General features: G+C 42.1%; 1 protein-coding gene across 1 annotated transcript in view; it reads right to left on the bottom strand.

Moving 5' to 3' along the window:
- The window catches only part of traf4a (tnf receptor-associated factor 4a), a 34800-nt gene that overhangs the window by 9383 nt on the left and 2547 nt on the right, over positions 1 to 22870 (bottom strand). The window contains exon 2 of the mRNA XM_085796104.1: positions 276 to 327. Coding sequence (XP_085652230.1) covers positions 276 to 327 — 52 coding nt within the window. The remainder of the gene's footprint in view (positions 1 to 275; positions 328 to 22870) is intronic.

The raw sequence follows: 22870 nt of genomic DNA, 5'->3' as shown, positions 1-22870 counted from the left end.
TCAACTCTATACTTTTATGTTAATATAAGAAGATTGCACATACTACACCTGCTCACACGCTCACCTGCCATTGTGCATGTGTTAGCATGCTGATATTAGCATTTGGGTGAAAGCACAGCTGTGCTTCATGGAGCCAATAGCTGTTAATTTGCTCTGACTATTTTTTTACTCCATTGTTTTACTGTAAATAAGAACGCTGTTGCTGTTGCTGTTGTCTGACTTAGGGGGAAATATTTCATTCATATATTCTACCCAAAGTGTGCATGTTATCTCACCTTGGCATAGTCCAATGGGAGCTGATCCTCTGGACACTTGAAGACCCCCTCACTGCAATAAACAACAGGAAAAAAAGTTTTGTTATTAGAGGAATTACTCATAATAAAAGATGACTGTCAACAAAACAAATATAACAGAATGTTTACAAGGACGATCAGCCATTTTTTAAATCGCATTCAGCGCTCAGTGAGATTACTAACTCTGAGGAACTGGAGCTAAAAGCCTGGAAGAGCAGAGCTGCTCTGCCATTAGTTTCATTCTGTCTCATCAAACACGCTCTTAATGGGAGAAGTTCTCTGACTCATCACACTATGTGACGTACAAACACGCTGCACATCAAAGTCAGATCTTTGAGCCACTGGCTTTAAGGACATTAGTTCTTTCATCTTCTCCCCCCTTAGAGCACACGTCTGCATAGACTTGTATTACTACAGCGGAAAAAACTACTAAGTTGGTGCCTGATCTGTTTATCTATAATAGGCTACATAAAGGTATGATTGTGGATTCCACTTCACAGATAATTTTACCACTTCTCCCACAGCTTCGAGTGTGGAATACGTACTTTGCCCTTGTTTCACAGTCTAGATGAGAGTGTGCTAGTTTCAGCAGGCTTCTGTTTCCTCAGAATAAAGCAGAGTAAACCTGGCCTTCATGCTTGAGGCTCCACCTCGGGAAAAACAGACGTTTTGCTAATCTGCCAGTGCGTGAGCGAGACAAGTTTTTGTTCTTTCTCCTTGTTCCTCTCTTGCAGGAGTTTAACCCAAAATAAAACCTGAACTTTTGTTTTACTACAGACCCCCGTGAAGTTTTTGTGGCGCCACAGAGGAGCCCTCAGTGGCCTGTTTTAGGGTTAAATGACCGAGTGCCATGGCTCATTAGGGCAGCCCTCCCTCCCAAAGTCCCTACCCTGATGTCATCATGAAATATTCACACGTGTAAATAATGGAGGCAGCAGCCACGAGGGGTGAGCTGCTGCACAGACCCTATGTGTGTGGCTGCACAGCGAAGACACCCATGCACAAATGAGTTACTTAAGAAAAAGACAAACAAATCAAAAAAGCAATATCTTCTGAGATATCAGTAAACAATGCTACTCTTGCTACTTCTCAGTTTTATTTGATTGTAAACAAATTGACGGTTTGACGGCAAATTTGTTTTTTGACCCCTTTGAAGAAAATGAAAGACAGATTATGAATGCTTTGTTTTGTGAAAAAGAGTAAAAAAGTCGTAGATAAGCAAAGAGATGTAAATATCACTATAGTTCTAGCAAACAAAGACGTAGAGAAACGTGTTCAGAAGTCAGGCCCTGAGGCCTGATCTGACCTCCTGTGCCAAGAGGCCTCTGATAACCCAGATAGTGTCTAAATTATGTTTACACTAATTAAGGGACAACGGTATACAAACAGAAGTGTTTGCCTCTTGGTGCTTTCATTTGGTTGGCTGCCGTGTCACCTGACCGCAGCTCCCAGAGGCACAGGGACATGTGACAGGGCGGCTGTGCATGTGCGCCTCTCTCCGTCTACACAGCTGCTGAGAAAGCCATGGACTATGCTGAAGGGGGGTGGGTGAGAGCAGAGGTTAGGCCTGAGAGGGAGCCAGGGTTGATGAAAGGGGGGGGTGGAGGAGGGGGGTTAATGCATGACGAGACAGCAGTAATTCTCCTCCATTAGGGTCACTGTGTCAGCAGGGAGCTGGATACCAATTAACAAGCCACAACGGGCTATAAAAGAGGGTCAATCGATTAGAGGCTGGGAGAGCCCAGTCAGCATCTCATGTGTAGTGTGAAATCATTTACAGTGCTCATCGCCATCACAGAGGAATCATCTCAGGCTGTGGTGGGAGAAGTATCGGCTACAGGGCACCGCCTGCAACGGTAAGAAGAAATGAGAAGCGACAGGCTCTCAGCTCAGGACAGGGGACCGCCAGAGGCCCCCGACCAGCCTGGGCCCCGTATCTGACGCACAGAGAGGCAGACAGGCGAAAAGAGCCTAGTCACAGACTGTCAGGATAATTCATTCTGTGGTCGCAGAGAAGCTCCTGCAGCCACACAGTCATGTGTTCGGCCCCATCGCTGATAATACCGCTCCGCTCTCTTGGCCTCTCGGGAGTCCAACTCACTGACGGTTTGTGACAGCACATTAGCAGTGGAAGGTAGAGACGATACAACACAGATCTGGTCCAGTTCTAACCATCTTCACCGACTAGTATTTTCTGTGACTAGTGAGTGCTTCCACAAAGAGGCAAGAGAGTTAGCATGCTAGTGTTAGCATCAAGCTTCACGCTGAGCTGTGGGCATGGCTGCCCAGTGTTGTCACTACATGAAATAATTTACAGTTGATGCAAATAATTACCAATACATTTTTCTATAGATCAAGAGATTATTCTATTCTAAGGGATAGCTACAACAAGTCATTTGAGCTCAACTTCTGCTCTGTTCACAGGTTTAACTTAAGACTAACAACGACTGAATCAGTAAACCGATTAATACAACAGTAGCTGAACAACAGAAGGGGAATTTTTCACCATCTTCTAGACTTAACGATTAATACATTCACAAAAAACAAAACAATAGAGCTTAATCTGTAGGTTAGGTGTGGCCCTACAACAGTTAGTTAAGGGAAAACACAACTGTGAGACAAAGCCCAAGGGGCACTCCTTTGTGTACAACACAAGTGGGAACTTGCACCTCTCAACAGTCAGCATCCTCTAAAACAAGTTTGTCATAAATGTTTCTTCACCACACATTTCTGGCCTCAGTTCACAGTCTAGCCAATGATCATTCAGAGAGCGACAGGCTGGTAAATAAAGTGTTTCAGTGCCGGGACGTCACAGGGGAGCAGCTTAAGACTGGACAGCATACAGTATAACACAATCACCTCATTAAAATTTCATTGCCTCCTCTGATACCGTGAGAGCAGAAGAGGCTCTACAGCTGCTCTGCTCCAGAGATGATCATGTTTAAATCACCTCGAATGCACTGCCAGACAAGAGCGTAAACATTATCACACTGTGTTAGCTTGTAGAAAACACATTTGCCCGTCTGCAGGTGAAATGCACCCACTAGTCAAACCCATCATTGCTCTGGACCCTAAATCCCTTCGCCCTCTAATTGCCCCTTCTCCTCCCTGTCCTCAAATCTTCTTTTCAGGCGCAGATTAAACAGCCATCCATTCATCCAGCTGATACCACGAGGACAGCCGTCACAACATGCCTCGTCACTGTGCGCACGGCTCCTGACAGGCAGACGGTGAGAAGTACAAATCCCTCAGGTTTAATCTCACCGGTGCAGAGCGGAGGGGTGTTTTTCAAGCGACAGCGACTGGGCTGCAGGCCACACACTGAGGTGACAGGCTGCCTCCACACAAAACCAGGACCACTGAGTAACCTTGAAACCCAAACAGAGAGACTTCTAAACAAACCTGCCTGTGTTTGCAAATGTAACAGGCGGGACAGTCGAGGCGCACTGAACAAACTTAAACCAAAAACTAGTCTGTGGCGCGTTAACCTTTGTCCCACCAGGGGTTTTCTCATTGACTGATACTGATACTGATGAAACAGGAGCCTTGAGTGAGGTCCCCGCTCGTCTCCGACAGGGGCTCACTACCAGCTTTGATGTTCATCCTCATGCTAACTTTTGTGTCTTTTCAAGTTATAACCAGGATTAACTTTTATATACACAAACAAACCCTTAAATTCCTCTAGTGCCCTGTGTGCCGGCTTTTGGTCTCACAGCTGAAACCAAACTCCCTCTGTCTCCTCTCAGGAAGCAGGGAGAAAACAGGAATTCTGTTTTATCTCAGATACAGTTGCTGTAATCCCCCAAATCCATCTGGTTTGGGGTTTATGTGTTTAAGACTGTGTGCAGTCATGACTTCCTTCTTCTGAGCCTACTATTTTAAACAGTAATGAGAACAGACATTATAGTGCTGGGCTGATATTCTTCTATATCATCAGTGTGTGATGTCTAACTTTATCCATGATACCTCATTTGGCTCCAGCTGCAACTATTAGCTGACTGCTTAATCAATCTACAGAATGTTAATTATGTAAGTCATTTTTCAAGCAAAGAAGCCAAACATTTGCTTCTCTGATGGGATTTTACTGGCAGATTTTCCTTAGTTTACATTATAGTAAAATTAATACTTTTGAGTTTTGGACCGTTGCTGACAAGGACATTTGCTGTCGTTACCTCGACCTATAGGAAAGACTTTCTGATGCTTTAGAAACCAAACGATTAGTGATCAACAAAATAATTCATTATGAAAAGAGCTCCATTAGTTGTAGCAGCTCTTTGACCGTTCCTCTAAGGACAATCTGGGGAGATATACTTCCATAATAAACATGAGCTTGCTAGTAGGTGGATAGTGTTACCTTTGGGCACATCCACACTAGCTGTTTCCCTCTGCGTCCAGTCTTTACTAAGCTCACAGCTGCAGTGCCTTCCAGCTACGTTCATGGAAACTGTTTCAGTTTCCCAACTATGTTTTAATGTGAGGATACAGAGATAGTTTAGGATCACCTGAATGTAATTTGCACTATGTCCCTGTTCCACATTATGCAAAGGCTATGGCTGTATGGGTTCTTTATTAACAATCCTAGTGCACTGAATGTATAAGGCACTTCTAAACAGTGAGTATGGGAGAAACCAGTGTATTAAGCCATTTTGTTCTGACATTTCAGTTATGTATGATGTGTGACATTGGGCAGCTACTGCCACTTTAATTGTGGAAACTTCACAAAAAGAAAGTTAAATGTTTTTCCAAAGATTTAATAGTTTATTTTTATGTTTTCCAAGCTGTCTCTGGAGCTGTCTGACCACAACCCACAATTTGCCTTAATTTCTTCCAAATGAAAATAGCTACTTGGAGCAGCAGCGCACAACAGAAATGCAAGCATTGCTGCATTTTGAGACAATAGGAAAGGAAATAAAGAACAAGCATATTTGTATAAGGACTTTTCTCTACTCAGCTCAATGCAAAAAGAAATAACTCGGCAAATAGCCCCTACAGATCGATCCAATTTAGCAGCTTTTCATCCAACTGACAAATCATATAAAAAACAATTTCCTCACAGGAGAAGGACAATAAAGCAGCTGAAGGTGTTTGGCCTGTGACTGGATGACTGGATTGGATTAACGCCCTCATGTGAGCAGTCAGTGCTGACTACAGATGCTCTATAAATGAGGTCGAGTGATGGGGCTGAAGCTGGGCGGTGTTTGCACCTGTGGAACCTGATACACCGTGAGCGCAGAGCTCCCTTCGCCTACGGCTGATCCGCCTTTCAGAGAAGCTTTCTGCAGCCCTCTCATTTGTCTGAAAAGGGAGGAGCAGGTCTTACTTTCACAGAGTGTGATGACACACCAGCCCACAGGTGGATCGAGTGCTGCTTCACAGGCTTTCTGTGTGGGACATTCACACAGAGAGATGCTATGACAGCTCCTTGTGTGGGATTTAATACCTACAAGATAAGCTGTCCATACCTGTGGTTTGTCAGAGATTATATTGCGTATAAGCTCTCTGACAATTGTGGTGACAGTCTCTTCTGCTACCTACTGTAGTAGAAACCTACTTACTTAATCAGACTAAATGAGTTCACAAGAGTTTGCCACTATAAACCTAACCTGTCAGTTACCTTTCAAAATATCAGACACTAAAATCAGCAAAGTCTACCATTACTGCACAAAGAAAAATAGAAGAAAGTGTTTTACAGTTCGATCAATATTGACAAAATTATCATCCGCAAAACTGTAATCCACTGGAAGTGGTTACAATCATGGGTTGATTCACAAAAACCTCCACTTCTTCCTCAGACAAAGCAAGTTACTGTATAGAGAGCCACAGAAGATAAAAGACTTGTTTTGTCTTGTTAGCACCTAAACCCTTTCATCTGTTTAAGTAGTGGATACTTAAATCCTAAGGATGAAGGGCCGGAAAGAACAGGGCCAGTGTGACTCGCCGTCCTTTTGTAATTTTGTAGATCTTCTGGAGGTCGTTGTCTGTGTGCTTAATCATGTTCCAATCTGCTCTGTCCTTATTTTGTGAGGTATGAATTTTCTCATTAATTACTGACCATATTTCACCACACATGGGGATCATCTGCTGAATTCTGCCCACTGTTCTCACAAGCAGCTAGTAGAACTACCCATCTGGCAAAGCAGGCTTGAGATAGTACATAAATTTGAGTTACAGCTTCTTTATCATATGAATGCGCCAAAGATAGGCATACATTACTAACTCAAATGTTAATTCTGGTAAAAAAAAAAAAAAAAGACATTAATGCCCTCTATATATTTTTTTACATTCAGGTTTTTGATGGACTAAACTACTTTGTTTAGGTCTGAGGCTCACATCTGTCAGGAATATGACACCTGTAAAATCCCATCCGACTTCCTTTGCTGGTCACTAACAGCCGGTGGCAGCTGCTTCATGTGAAGTAGGCTAACAATGGCTGACAGTTTGCAGGTCATGGTCATCAACAAGGGAGAAATAAATTACATCTGACTCAGTGTCAGAGAACCTAAAAAGACAGGCAGAAAAAATGAAACCGCTTTCACGGTGATTACATAAATTTATATAAATCAAGCAGAGCTAAACTTTTAAGTGCAGTTTAAAATCTCTATTTTATGTTTCCTTATTCATAGAAATACTATTTTTATTGTGTTGCTTTGCCAAAGCAGGAAAGAAAAATGATGCAAGTGGAAGAAAGATACTACTACGAGAGAGAGAGAGAGAGAGAGAGAGAGAGTGTGTGTGTGTGTGTGTGGGTGGGTGTCTGGCCTCTTTCCCTGGCTTCATCTCCAGCACCTCATGTAACACACTCACTGGAACAGAATGTGGACGGAGATAGAAAAGCATTAAAAGGATGGTTTTACTACGAGCTACACTGTCTACAAAGCCTGAACAAAAGAAAGTGGATTTTGATACTACTGGGATTTTGTTTCCGCTATTCCTACGCACAGATAATTTTACTACCACACAAACACTGTAGATCCTGACAGTCAGGACACCTGAGGCCATCCTTGCTCATGCCGTCATCACTTATGTAATGATATTCATTTCTCCCTGCAGTTCACCTCACCATGCTGACATTTGTGAGCACGAGCCATCTGCGAGCGAGTTCACACAGCTATAAAGCGTCCAAAGGTTAACAAAATCTCAGTTTGTTTTTTTTCTAAATGTCAGCCTCACGGTGAAGCAGCCTGCAGATAAAGGGTAATATTACTGTGTGCTGATTGTATGTTTCATAAGGACCTTGATTGAGCTCATTTATATTTTGACCCAACAATAACCCAATGATGTCTGGATATTTTATTTTTTTATTTTATTTTTAGTTAATCTGTTCTATTACCAGACCAACAAATGTATTGTCCTAAATTCCATGCAATAAATAATAAAGACCTTGTTGTGCCTTGATTGTCTGTCATTCCTTAACCAGGGTATTACATTCAATTTAACTGCAGGGTCCTGCCTTAAGATAAATGAACGTCATGGAAAGTAGTGACCAACTGGACCATATAGATGTCCCTATACCTCAGAACTACTATAGACTATATAGGCAAACAGATCTCCTAATGATGAACATTCAATAAACACATTTTGCTGTTAATGGCGTAATAATCCTTTTAACACAATTTATTAATAAGGTTTCCTCCGATTATAAATGCTTGGTAAGGCAGCATTTTTACATTGTTATGTTTACTGTTCCTTCCTGAAATAGACCTGCATTTCTTGGACAAAAATAGTTGTGTTTGCATGATTATTAAAGTAGCTCTGAGAAGCTGTTGAGGCAAAGACAGACAGTCAAATTGAATTTGTGAGCGATTAGAACATGACTCATCAAAATTGCCAGAGGTGCAGCTTAAGACTCACTGCACATGATAGCAAACTGTAAAGGAAAGAGCCACCTGCCAGAGGACAAGCTGGCAACAAAAACAGAGCGAGAGGAAGGGAGGAAGCAGGAAGGATGGATGAATAGATGAAGGGAGGGTCACAGGGAGGAGGAGCAGCCATCTGCAGGCTGAGCAGAAGCCTGCAAGATGCCCTAATCCATCTTTAAGTGTGTGAGGAGGGGAGATGGCGCTTACAAGTATTTATAATCCCCATGCACTCCTCCATCCCTCCATCCATCTCCGTCCATCAGTGTGATCAAGCTTTGACACAGAGTCTTTATCAGAGAGGGAGCGTTAAAATGTGAAATGCTAATCCAGCTGCTCATAGGATGTTTTTGTTGACTATGAGATTATAGCTATCAGTTCTTCAGGACTTCATCCTGATTAACACCAATGATAATAAGAGCTGAAAGGAATAGTTTGAGATATCAAAGCTTGTGTCTCAATTTCCTCCTGGCAAGAAAGTGTATATCTTCCTGATTCAGGAGGGCTTTTATGTCTTGTGTTATGGCTTCAGGACTATATCAATAGCACAGTACTGTAATATTGTTTAGTATAGCAGTTTAGAGGAATAGTTCAACATTTTGTGGAATGCACATACAGTATTTGTGCCAAATTGTTCACCCACATGTCTGTCTGCTAAACGTGAAGCTAGTGCCAGCAGCTAGTTATCTTAACTTAAAGCAAGGAAACAGACCTGTGGAAATAGGTAACACTCTGCGAAAAGGCAAGAAATTTCATCCACCAGCACCGACCCCAAGAAATAGTTTGGCCAATAACTCTTCCTTAACATTTTTGTTTTACACTTGACACTTGTGATGGAGCCAGACTTGTTGGTAAGCTAAGCTTAACTACAGTAGGTGAACGCTGGTCTTTTACGTTACCATACAGTTACAGTAGGAATAGTAAAAGAACTGCCTGAAATTATATGGATTTCAATCTACACAATTTCAAACCTCTACAGATTATTTTCTACTGTGCTGGACAAGCAATCAGATAACAACACAGAAAATGTAATAGGATGCTGTAGGATCTTTTGTTTTCCTGGTGATTTCATCCCGCAAATTATACGCTGTATGCAGAAAAATCAATCCACTTTCATTAACTGCTGCTGATCTGGATGTAGGGTGGGGGGTTGAGAGGCAGAGAGTTAGTCTATCCCATCAATTGTACCGGGAGCTGATCTCATGCATGCATGATGCCGTCACCCTCACCCACGCAGTACACAGCAAAAAGATGGAGGCGTACGCACACGCATGAGGGCCTGCACTGCGAACATGAAAGGAAAGTAGGGCTTGAAAGGAGATGCTTTACGTTTGATCTGGCTGAAGGGCGGTTTGTGGAGGGACGGAGTGGGTGGAGGACTGTGCAGGGAGATCAATGAGAGTCCTGAGCTTTAACATCTCGTACATGTGAGAAGGACCTACTGGTCTGTTAAAAAAAAGCGCTAAAAGCTGCTGTCAAGGTTGCAGTAGGTGTGAAACACCCCAATCTCCATTTTACTACCCACTGTCACACATTGGTGAAGATTCAAATGCTGTAAAAGAACAGGAGGGATCGACTGGTTTTCACCGATTGAGCCAAAATGAAAGAAGTTACATGCTACAAATTTCTCCAGACACATGTGACTTTTAGCTGTTTTAATCACAGATGGCTGGTCTAATTTTAGCTCAGCTTCAGAGGGCAGATTTCTGCTCAAACAGGCGATCTGCAGCGACAGTGGCTGGCTTCGAGGAGCTGTGGCACTCCCACACTAATCCTGTTGAATGCCTGCGCTGGACGGAGGGGCTCTGAGATTGCCAAGGAATCGCCTGGCCTATTAAAAGGAGAGCTGCTGGCCAAGTGTATGCATATGGCACTGGAAAAGCAGTGCTAGACACAGGCGCCTCATTTTTCCTTCAAACAGCATTAATGAATCAGCGTTTGGAGTCACAATCATCAAGAAGCGCAGCGTGAAATCACAGCACTGATACAGATTAAGTGTGGAAGGAGCAGCACACTTGAGGCTATTGTACAAACTGTTTATCAAAGTAAGAGAAAGAGGATGTTATGCATTTTCAGTCATTCTGCAATAATAAAGGTGTGTTATTCACAAAGCATCAGTATCATACTTTATATTCTTTCTTCATTTATTAAAAGCAATCACTTGGCTTTTAAGTGTATTGACGTTTTTGCACATTGTGGATAACTCAGTAGTTAGCTTAGTTTATAAAAAAAAAAGAAAAGAAAGAAAAGCACCAGCTATAGCCTGACTCTGATCTAGCCTTCTCTCTATTATGCTCAGGCTCTTTGTCTTATATGCTTTTATTTTTCTGTGGAGCACTTTGTAACTTTGTATAGAAAGGTACCAGAGTTATTATCATTATTACAAAGCATAACACTTCTTTGATAAGTTATTATATTACTGTAGCTGAGACATCAGTCACACACATAAATTCAAGGAAACTATGCGTTCAAGCACGCAAAGCGAGTCCCAGTCCCAGCCTGGTCAGATGCGTACATGAACTGATGAAGCCTCTTGGATGAGAGGTGAAACGTCTTCCTAGACAAATAACCAAGTCCAGTTGCTTTCGATTTAACCTCCTTTGAAAAAAAAAAAAAAAAAAAGAGGGAAGGTGCAATCCTGAAATACAAAACCTCATCAGTCATGACTGGTTCCGGCTTGGAGTGTTTCTGTTATGCTCCCTCACAGTAATAAAGATTTAAAAAATCAATCCTGACACAAAATCCCACAAGGCGTTTGTGTTAAAAAGTCATTAAAATTTAAAAAAGGGTTTTACATCCAGAGGTTTCATGCTCCTTTACCCAATTAAGACGCTGTGTATGAGGTCATCCCATAGTGGGATAATTCACGAGCCGTTGCCTAAATTAAGTGGTGTGGATTTCAGCGCGAATTAAGTGTCAAGATGTCTTTTTGTCAAGACACTCTAAGCTCCTGTGGAAGAATGAAGAGGAATATGCCAATGGCTTGTTAGCTGGTTCTAACGGCACATTATTCCTGTGTAACGGCCTCCTTTTGCTCTCCATGGGGTTTGTTTTATGGCTTTCGAAACCGCCAAGATCTGTTTCATGCAGCCCAGAAGCCAAGTGGGACAGTTTCTCTTTAATGAGAATTTACTCCACACTTGGCCACCAGAGCTAGGGCATTAATCACAGCCACTTCAAGGTAAAGTTTCACGATTTAGCACCTATAGACACATGAACTCATGGCACCAGGAGAGTAGAACGACAAGCCGTGGCTTTGCATGCGCTTGTCATAAATCACATTTTATGCAGTTGGTAAGCAGAGTGCCCCAGCTCATTTCTTTATGGAATCTATATTTTTAATGCCTAAGCCCATTGCAGGCAAAGACCAGAGATTGATTTTCCAGGGAAACAAAGGTTAATTTACAACGACAAAGAGGAATTATTTGTGAGTATCAAGAGAGGTATAACATCGGGTGAGTCTGGTTGCCTCGGTGAAGCGATGAATGGTGAAGAGATCGCTTAACGAGTTCAAAACCTTATTGGCCCTTATTTGAGTCAATAGGTATCTACGGCCAGACTGACACTCAACAAATACAGACCACAAGAATGTAATTGTTGCATCAGATCCAGATTATTTCACCTCATTTTGAACCCTTCCTCTCTGACCACCAGCAGCAGGTGGGCTGCACAGATAATCCCACTGACCACTAACAACTTATGGACCAGAGAGCTTTTAATTAACCTGCACCTGTTCACCCTGCGCACCGGAAAAGGAAATGACACACAGTAGTCTGTGATCATACCTACAGTTTGCTAGTTAAAAAAAACTGCTGGTACTGTAATAGCAGAAAGTCAGAAAGCCTTTAATTTCCCTGCATGAGGCCTCCACTCCATAAACATACCTCTCTAGTTGACCTGCTATGTGTGTGTGAGATAACAGGTGTGGGTAAACCATTATCAGCTTTGCTGTGTGAGGGAGTTATTTTGGTCTGATCCCACAAGAACACCTTTGGAAAAATGTGCGATGCCCTCGGTGACACATCCATCAATTACCGAAGAGTCCAATTACCACTGAAACCAGTATAGTTTGTCTACATCCACACAGTGACCAACCCTAATGTATTGATTGTTTCAAAGAAACTGATTAGCACACCTGGTTTTGCATCACATGAACTGTGTCAGAGCGTCTGAGGTGAACTGCACACACTGCAGAAAAGAGATAGGATAATGGTTTGGATTTTCCCTTGTCAAAGTCTGTGACCTGCCTCGCTCTGATTCACCGTTATCAGAAGAACAGCCATGAGTCTGATGTGTCATGAGTCACTTGTCTTCCTCTCAGGCAGAAACACTGGAAACTTTCTTCCTCTCAGCCTCGTCTTAACTTTTCTTCCTGGATGCCGCTTACCTTCAAAGAGTGATGCCTCACTTTCTTCTGAGGTATCAAAAAGGAAAACAGACTTATATAATGTGAATTTCAGCCTCCAGTTTATTTGCATTTCCACTGAGCTGTGAAGGGAAAAGCTCCTTTTCCTGATTTGTCATTGAGCTGATTCGGGTATGTGAGGTGTGCACATCACTAGCAGTGACAATTTCAGGTCCTGTGCTTTTGTGTCCATGGTAACTGGGAGGGAAGGTGAGGGCTTTTTAGGGTTGTGTGTGTGTATTTCTGTGACAGAGAGAGAGAGAGACAGAGAGGGAGCCGTTGTGAGACAATGAACACACAGACATGCACTAATTCACAGAAAATAAATAATCAGTGCTCGCTGCTCATCTCACAAGCTGCTACGATAACACCGCTGCTATGCTGTGGCTCCTGCTTTTTCCTCATCAGTCTGAATCTGTGTAGAGTGCGCAGAGATAAAATCCAAAACAATAGAGAATCCGCCCCCAGCATGCACATGCCCTCCTCTGACTGACTGTGAGCCAGCTCTGAGCTGTGCCTCCTGCAGTTGTCCACTTCTCAGCTTTGCGGATGCAATTTCTTTGTTCAGTGAGGCGAGGTGCTGACGTCAAATCGCCTCCTTTGTTTCACAACGCCTCAGCTGCATTGTTCGACTAGCGTGAATTCTTCAACCTGCTCCTGTTGCTGGGAGCAACAATGAGATAAATGACAAGATTTTTCAATTAGCGCATAAAAGAGCAGAGGGGGACCAAAGAAGGAAATAGAAAAGAGGAATTGGCAAAAAACAGAGATGTCACCCGTTCCTCGTCAGAATAAACCATTTGCGTAAAAAGGAGATTCTTTCTGAAAATTGACTATCTTTCATTTTGTCAGCTTAATTATAAGGTGCACTGTGACAACTGCTTAATTTTCTTTCATTATATTTACTTTCTGCAACAAGTTCTTTACATAAGCAGAGGTGTGATTGAGTTCTATGTATTTGACTGTTTTGTTTGTTTTTACTGTGTTTTAATTTCATACCTAAAAGGATGAGTAGATTATATGTCATTATTTTTTAAAGGATAATAATACAATTTCTTGATGCTATCTGTGAATGCTTTCATTATTATCAGCTCAGCAAAAAGCTTTTTAAATAAGTGAACTTTGGTACTTTTCTGATTCAGTTCAATTAACTGAGAAAGTCATTGGCAGATTAATCAATGCCACAAACAATCACTAGTTACCAAATGAGGTGTTTACCGCCTCAATTAATTTTCATGGCCGGTGAGCTGGCAGAGTCCAGAAAACAAGTGCTCCTTCATCCTGAAAGACTAGACTGAATGATCCATCTGGACGTGCACCTGACAGAGCGACTTCCCTTCATGGGATCAATAGCTGGCCCGCGCTGAGGGAGGAAGAAGGAGTTTGAGAGCGTCAACGCTGTGTTGACATATCTGAAAATGAGCTGCGAGTGAGAACTTGAGACCCAACACAACCAACACAAGGGAGTTAATGCACTTGTCACTGTCATTGAGCTGTTTGGTTAAAGGACCACCACAGTAAACAGACCAGCTAATGAGGGGAAGATGGAAGAGTCTTGGCAGGAAGGAAGCTCCCATTGCTTCCAAAAAAAAAAAAAAAAAAAATGGGGCGGAAAGGCTGAGGGGCAACTGAGCAGTGACCTTAACACTGATGTGGCCCCTGTGGATAAATGGCGATAATTCACAGTGTGTTCACTTCAAGTGAAGGGCTTAACTGCTCTGCCGACACCTGTTCAGCTCTACAGAGGAGCCTTTCACTGAAGACAGGTGCCCCGGCAGCGAGACGCCCACTTCCCCTCGCTCCGTGCTCCGCTCCCAGCTGCTCGCCTTTCAAACCTCAGACACAGATTCCTCACATGCCTTCCTGTCCGCTCAGCAACCACTGCAGCGGCCACCGCTCCTAAAGACAACTCCCCAATACAAACAGGGGCTCTCATCACAGGAACATTTCACATGACACAGTCCACATGGTGTAGAATTATGCAGCATCAGATGGTTTACTGTTAAACTGGGTATTGTTAATTTCCATATATTAACCCAGGCAAGTTCCCATAGAAGTAGCTGATGTGTACACTTCACTTCCTATATGAATAACAAGAAGTCATCACCTCTGTTTGGATCATCAGTTGAGTCAAGTTCAAGAGAAATGACCTCATAAACTTGCTCATTTCTCAGAACATCTATATTTCAACATCCATTTCTTTAAATGAGAAACTGTTTCATGTGAGAATCATTCAAATCCATACAACTGTATTTAGTTTATTACTGTGTATGACAAAGAAAATAAGATAATTTTCACTTTTGAGAGGCTGGAAGAAAACAAACATTTGTCAATTTTACTTAAAAATGATAAATCTCATATTCATTGACAAATCTCTCCAGTAGGCCTACTATGCAATAATAACACAACAGGTCAAAGAAGATTTTGTTGCTGTTGCTATAGCTTTTTTTCCCCAATCAACAGCCAAAGATACTTAAATTATCGTCACATCAAACAAGAAAAAGTGAGAAAACCGAGCAATTCAGAAGTGTACAGTAGGTAGGTTGTGTTTAGGTGTTGATTTAATTAATTTATTGGCCCTGATGAACACTGAAGCCTCAGTTTGGGACAAAATTAATTATATTCAAAAAAACAAAAAGGTGCAATAATTTCTGTGGGAGTCTGGACATGTGTGCACACCGCTTCTGTCTGTTCTCTGCAGCTCAGTGACCTGTTCACAAGACAAACAGATTGGAGGGGGGTCAACTGACACAATAGCGAGTAGAGTGCAGAAATAACCACGCTAAGCACTGAAATGGATTTGAACCCTCATACCTTCCAATATCGGTTGCTGAACCCTAAAATGGTCATTAACACCCCTCACACACCTCCGGAGGGGGCTCACATGGTTTTGCGGTGGGAACAGGCAGCGAGGATGTAGTATGTGTTATGATAAACATACCTTTATCTAAGCTGCTTCACATAGCATGCATACCCAGGCACGTGTAAGCACTAGCCATGCTTCTCAGATTTGGGCCAACTGGCTGCGATCCAGCAGCAGGGCTGGGTCTGGCGGCTGGGTCCCAGCATGCTCGCTGTGTGAGGGGCAAGGTGCTTCACTGCATAGCTGGAATGTTTTCCGTCTTTGTTTGGCCCAAAAGGCTGAGAGATTAATTTTAAAGCAGCTCTTATAGAGGAGGGCAAGTTGGGGCATGTCCATAACTGGCTCTTATTGGCACCTGAATGCACATTGTGTAGCCTATTTATGGATATTATTATGAGTAAAATTAAAACCTATAAAGAGTAGGGTTTACCTCTACACGTTCCATTTCAGGAATGATGACAATTTCCAGTTCATTAGTTGATTAATTATTTTCTCTGAACAAAAACCGACCAAAAACCATCAGGGTCTCCCTGAGCCCACATTGCAAATTTAAAACGTTTTGTTTTAAATCAATAGCCTAAAACTTTAACCCGAACGTAAGACTGAAAATCCAAATACACAACAACCAAACCTCTATGGCCATGTTACTGATTTTGTAACACTCTGCCCTTATGGTGGTAATTTGGTAAAACACCACTACATTTAGGAATATGTAGCCTATATAAATTTACTTTATTAGTTGCAGGTCTGCCCTGATATAGTAACATTGGTTAACAAAACATGCAATTCATTACATTACCACATTTTAAATTGCCACCTGGTGAACATGGGAGTTTAAGGGCACTGGGGGGCCTGTGGGAGCTTTTCTCAACTGGTAACCCAGCTTGTAAACCACCGAGATGTCATTTTCAGCTCTTTGCAAGTAACATGCGGTCAAATGGTAATTTGAAGTTGCGAGTGATTCAGGTGTGTGGAAGCTGAGTCACAGCTTTGAGACTTTCTCTGAAACCACAAATTGCCTTTCATACCTTTGTCAACCACATAGCAAGTGAAATGACACTTCGTGCGGTCACAGATTTAGACAAAGTCACGGTTCATGTAGGAGTCAACAAGGGTTCTTTGTAAAACATGCAAGTGTTTCCGATGTTTTTTTTTCTGTAAAGCTGCAACTGGCTGAAGTCTCAAGGCTGTTTTGCTCAAGAATCAAATAAAATCACTTTCAGAAGTCTTTGAAAAGCAGAATTATGCCTGAACGGGCTGTCACTAATAAACTCCCTCTCAGCCAACAGAAAATGTGACCTGAAAGTGACTCACTGAGAGACGCCCCGTCACACCGATGAGAAGAATCAGTGGTGGAAGAAGTACTCGGATATCCTGCTCAAGTAAACATACTATAGCACATTGTGTAGAAGCAGTTAGTCACATGTAGCATTTCTGCATTTTGTTGAACTAGAGCTGCAACTGATGTTTCTTTTATTATGGATTTATCTTGACTATTTTCTTTATGAATGGGTTCTTTGGTTTGTGCTAAACAGTCAAAATTATGAAAATGATTAAGAAAACTTCTCACGTTTGAAAAGCTGGAACCACGAAGCGTTTGGGATTGTCACATTAAATTGATTTTAGAGATGAATTAGTGGAAAGCCACGTGAGAATTTAAAGGGCCCCTCCTTTTTTTCTGTACATCCATGATAATAACAATAACATCTTGTGTGCAGCTGTGTGAAATGGTCAGGACACTTTCTCCCAACGATGTCATCACCACAGCTGCATCTCTAAAGCCTCTCAGCTTCCTCCCCAGAGACTGCCTCAATTACCTTATCCTGAAGCACACCAGCTAACATCTACAGTATCTGTCCGTCTCTGGGGTGACAGAGGGCGGACGGAGGGACAGCTCAGTGGAAATGCTTAGGAGAACAAACGCTTCACAGAAAATCCACAAACTACAAGTGCATAAAGTAAAGCAAGTTTCCTCTGCAAATGTACAGTATAGTCACAATAATTCTTTGTTTTCTTTAAACCACATTTAGAGGCCCATTATTTCCTGTTAATGTCTTGATAATGTCTAAAAAATTAGTTGTTTAATTAGTTGTGTTCTTGTAATCTTCCAAATGAATTTCAATGCCAGTTTACATCACCTGCGATCCTCTTCATACAGGAAAAGGCTTAAAGTTAGTGCAGTAACAAGTGAAAGTGATTTATCACTCTATATTTCAATGTAATTCTGTTCAAATTCTGTGATTCTTTCTAGTAATTTACAGACCACAAAATAAAGTGTTTCTCTTTTCTTTTCTTTACTTAAAATCACAGTGGGAAAAAGTGGACTCTTTGTTTACAGGTGAAACAGGGCATGTAAACAAAAGAGCTGACACAGTTAGTCAGTGACTGAAATACTGGACTGTCTGTATAATTTCTCTGGTGTTTACACACCAATTCTAAACCAGCTGTGGGTCAAAACTGCTGTTTTAGTTCAGTTTTCATGCTGGCTTATATGCCTTCCAAACATGGGTAATTACTGGCTATCGGATGTCAACATCCATTTCCTTACATCCATAAAACACTGTGATTTGGGGTCGTTTCCTGTTGTTTGCTTGGATTACATTCCCAGGCTCAACTTGGGCCCATTTTGTTTAATTCACATCAAAGCTAAAATACCATCATTCCTACTAGGGACGACACACAGTTCATTTTTCATGTCCAATATTCACTCTCTCGAGTGTTAGAATTTGTTAACTTTCATATCATGGTAAACTGAGTTTTTTGGGTTCTGGGTTCCAGCTCCTCAGTTGCAAATATTTTTCAGCTTTTCTTAGTCCTCTTTGATTCAAGTCGAATATCTTTTAATACTACCCAACCTGAACCAAAGATCATGAGTCACACAGTCCATACTTTGAAAGAAAACTCCATCAGGTTTGGTGTTAAAGGGCCTTTCCTGCAAGATCTATAATTTCTAATTCAGATTAGAGTAATACGTCTGAAGCAGGGGGAAGTAAACACATCCACGTTAAACTTTAAAGATCAGTGACTTCTCATATAATCATACATTTCAAAGTCCAGGAGTGCGGTGGCGTGTAAAGTTCAGGAGCGTTCAGTCACTGACTAACTTCCGTGCTTTTCACTTCAGGTAGATAAAGAGAAAAGAGTGGGCGGCACAGTTTCACAGCATGTTTGTCCCTTGACTTTACAGGTGCTGAGCATCATGGAAGTGTAGCGATGTTTAGACAAGAGTATAGAGCACTGACTGTTCTTCTTTCACACAAATGCTGCTGTATCTCACAGGCGTCTTTTATTTTGTCCTCCCTTCTCCAAGTGAGTGGCTCCTTCTATGCATTGATGTGTTAAAATTTACTGAGCTGTTTCCAACTCTGTCACCCCAAGTACATCAGCTGACAGCAGCCTCAGCGCACAGCTCCAAGAGGCCTTCACAGAGCTCAAAGTGCAGAGCGGAGAGGCCTGAGGGCTTTCACTCAGCTAAACACAGCATCTCTCTGTGCGCAGCTCACTGACCGCCGTTGTCGTCAGAGAAGGATGGGACACTGAGGTCCCCCAGAACTCTCCGGATCCGGACCCAGGACGCCTGTGCAGCCTTTAGGACACCTGCGGGGGACTGTGAATGTCTCTGTGATGGGGCTGAGGGACGGGGATGGTAATGAACACACAGTCATTTATCAGCCATCCGTGGCATTGGTCCTATTCAGATACAGATACCCACTGAGACACAAAGCCCCAGCTGCTTCAAGTGCCAGGCTGACACACAACATTGGGCACCAATGCAACACAGCTCCATTTAGCCCTTTAAGAAACGCCCCATCACAGTGACTGAAGTGTCGCTCTCTATACGTCCTTCTGCACGGCTGCATGCACAATGGACAGAAGTGGATTTATCATGTGTTTAGAGAAGATAAATCTGGCTATAGACAACTAAACGCGTCTCTAATCACATCTGTTCTTAGATTCTTTTGGTGCCACATGTATAATACAGCAGCCTTTGTAAAGGTTCCCTCTATTTTAAACTTTAATGGTGAATAAATAATTAACTAATCCTTTATGGATCAGTTACATACAATGAATAAGAACAACTCTTCAGTCCGAACAATGTAAAAAAAATTCTTGTGTGCTGTCTTTTCAACATTTTAAGGAAAGACTTTCTCACCAAGAGTTAAATGAGATGGTCATGTCTGTTAATATGAAGCTGCAGTCAGCAGTCATTTAGCTCAGCTTAGCATTGAGACTGGGAGGTGGATTTTGTTTCCTTTGTACCTTTGTGCAGAAGTGGGGAAGCTGTTTCCCTGTGTCTCAAGTATTTATGTGTAACTGAAGCTATTAATAGAACAGCAATGACTAGATGATCGTCAGAAAATTACCTGAAACTGTTTTGGTAATTGATTAATTAGCCTAACAATTTTTGAAGCAAAATTAGTGAAACAACTTAAAATAGTCTCTGATTCGAGCATCTCACTTAAGACAATTACTTACTTACTTCTATTCTAAGAAGCCATGTAGGGAATTATGATTTCTGGATTTCAGTGATGAAACAACCAGTAGATAAATAAATAATGAAGCTAATCACTAGACTCTGTAGTCATTAGTCTCACCTTATAAACCCAGTATAATTTTTTTCTCCCACTACATCAAACCACACATATTCAAATGACAGACAACTGCTGTTGGAAGAAGAGTAAGGAGGGAAGGTGGGGGGGGGGGGGTGGCTGCTTTCAGCTGTGGTGCTCACAATGCTGCTGACTGTGAGCCAGGGCATTCAGACTAGAAAAACGTGGGAGAGCGCAGCAGAAGAAATGAGTATCACCTCCATCACTGAGGAGAGAAAAAAAACTACTAAAGTTAAAATGAATCACTGCTCATTCCAAAAAACACTCCCCTGGCTTCTGGACAACGAATAATCGAGCCATGAAAAATTCTCATATTGGCCCACTTCGGAGCTCCTCGTGACTCCGGGTAAGTCAGCAGTTGCACTACATACGACTACGTGGAGGGCTCTAGGAAGAAGCTCCCGAGCCGAACAAACCAATTACACCCCTGTCAAGGCCGTGGCACAGCACTGCATCATCCCCACAGAGACACCACTGTCACATTGCGAGTCAGTACTCTGGCTCAGTAGACCCAGGACTGATGAGCCATGAGACCTGGCATGTGTGGCACGGCAATAAGCCCTACTTAGCCCGCACACAGAGAAGGAAATTGTGTTACATACCATTAAGTGTTATTCTCCTTTATTAAAGAGGCAGTGTTGTTAAAACAAAGGCCCGCCCCGCTCAGCACACACTCAATTGTTAAAGCATGTGACTCATATGTGATTGCAGATTGTGTTAAAGCTACAGGGCCGGGCTGCTTTTACCCCATGACTCCCTCAGAGCGGGGGCAGCCTCCAGGACTGCTGCTGCCGCTGCTGCCGCTGCAGAGTATTTAGACATTCCTCCCCAGGGTGGGAACACAGCCCATTAGCATCACATGCTAACATGCCTGTGGACACAGAAGCACACACCAGCTCTTTTCAGTGCTCTGACACAGTGAAGTAAGAGCAATTCATGTGTTTCCTCAGGAGCCTCTCAGGGATACTTCACTTTATTTGGACTTTCTCTGAAGCAAAAATACAGGATGGACTTCTTCTGAAAGTATTTATACTCCCTCTACCCAGCATTTATATGCCATACTGTATATGGACACTCTTTGGCTTTTAAAAGACTATAATATAGTTGTGAGCGTAAGTGTTTATTAATGCACTTGTCCACAACTATAACTCCTCCTGTGGATACCCATTGGTGGAAACTGATATATAGAGGATAACAGTTGGCAGTATAGTGACAAACTTTGTATTACGGTTTTAAACAGATGTAAGAACATTATAAAACATTCTTTATGTATCTTTATTAATGACTTTATATGTATACAGTAACTTCAGATTTGCTATTAATCAATAAGATCAGAAGGTCACAGGCCAACTTGTTTCAGTTTCAGGTTTACCTCTGAGGTAGAATAAAGTTTATACAAAAAAAGTGACTACAGTAGATACAGCTCCTCTACTCTCAGCCACACTGTCATACAGACCAATTAATGTCTTCTCTTTAATTGATGCAGTGTGCCAGCCGAGGCCACTTTCAGCTCTCTTGGCCAACGAGCGCCTGCGTCTTTTGTGATGGGAGTTCAAGTTTATTGAGGCTGACAGACAGTCGTTAGCTAATTCTTTGCCCATTGTGCAACTGGGTTTTTTTATTTTTTGCTGTAATTATTGAAGGCTGTGTAACATCCAGTCCAGGCTTGCCAGCTGAGTCTGCCCGCTTTCACACTGATGGCTGTGCCGCCGTCTCCAGAGCTCACTCAGCGCTCTGTCGCAACAAGCCACAGAAGAATGCTGCTGCATGACATTGCTTCAGTGTTAATAATCCTTAAACAGTCGTCACTGAATTTATATATTTTCTTACTGTAATGTACTTATGTGCAAACATAGGGACATTTTAGGTGTTTTTACATGCACGATATTTGTGAAAAAATTATATTACCAGAGTGTGTTACTGCATTTGTCATTTATTATCTCTTTATCCAGCTGTTTACACATGGGTGTCCACAAGAGACATTATAGTACTTAATTAAGAGTGTTATTGTCATTTTATATTGTTAAATGGACTTTTGCACACTCAGTCACAACTGAATGAGGGTTTTCACTACCTGGCAACCCAAAACTTCTTATTAATGACCTATAATTGCTGTTTTTCAAGGTGTTGCTGCAGCTGTCTTGGGTTCATGAAGTTCAGACAGACAGGGACGAATCATCACATTTGCACTGACAGCAAAACAGGAGCACACAATTACTCAACTAAAAACTTTCATAAATTGTGAAACTTTGGTAAAATTCAGTGACTCTGTGGGAGTCAAAAAAGAAAGGAGCATAAACTGGAGGATGAGCACGGAGGCGGGCAGGATGAGGAAGACAAAGCGTCAGGCCAAACTCATTGATCAGCAGTGAGCGCCGATCCTCCCTCGCTCGTTTTATTCATCTAAATTTCAGCTTTTCAGCCAGATGCAATTTGCTGCTGTTTAGTAAACCAGAGGAGGCTTCCTGATGACTCAAGCTACAAACCACCAACTCACGACAGAGTGGTTAATGTATTCACACAGCAGTAGTCCACATCTCCACCTCCCTCCTGTCTGTTTTCCTGACAGAGGGTCGTGACAAGCAAAACACGTTGATATCATTTTTCATTAGAAATTCCACTTTCCTGATGCCAAGTGTTGGTTTCTTTATTTGAGTTTCCCTCAGGGTATATTCAAGTTTCATCAAGTGAAACTGAAGATAATTCGATATCTTTTTTTTCAGTGCCACTTTTAGCTAAACAGCAGCAAGATCAATTTTGTAAATGAAATGAAACTCCAAACAACTGCAGACCACTCAGACTGAGCTGATTTCTAAGTAGATATCCGGCAAAGAAAAATAACC

The sequence above is a fragment of the Trachurus japonicus genome, chromosome 13, assembly GCF_045865225.1.
Source record: "Trachurus japonicus isolate A0001 chromosome 13, Traja_1.0".
Lineage (NCBI taxonomy): Eukaryota > Metazoa > Chordata > Actinopteri > Carangiformes > Carangidae > Trachurus > Trachurus japonicus.
The sequence above is the reverse complement of the archived record's forward strand: the minus strand, read 5'-3'. Positions and strand labels throughout refer to the sequence as shown.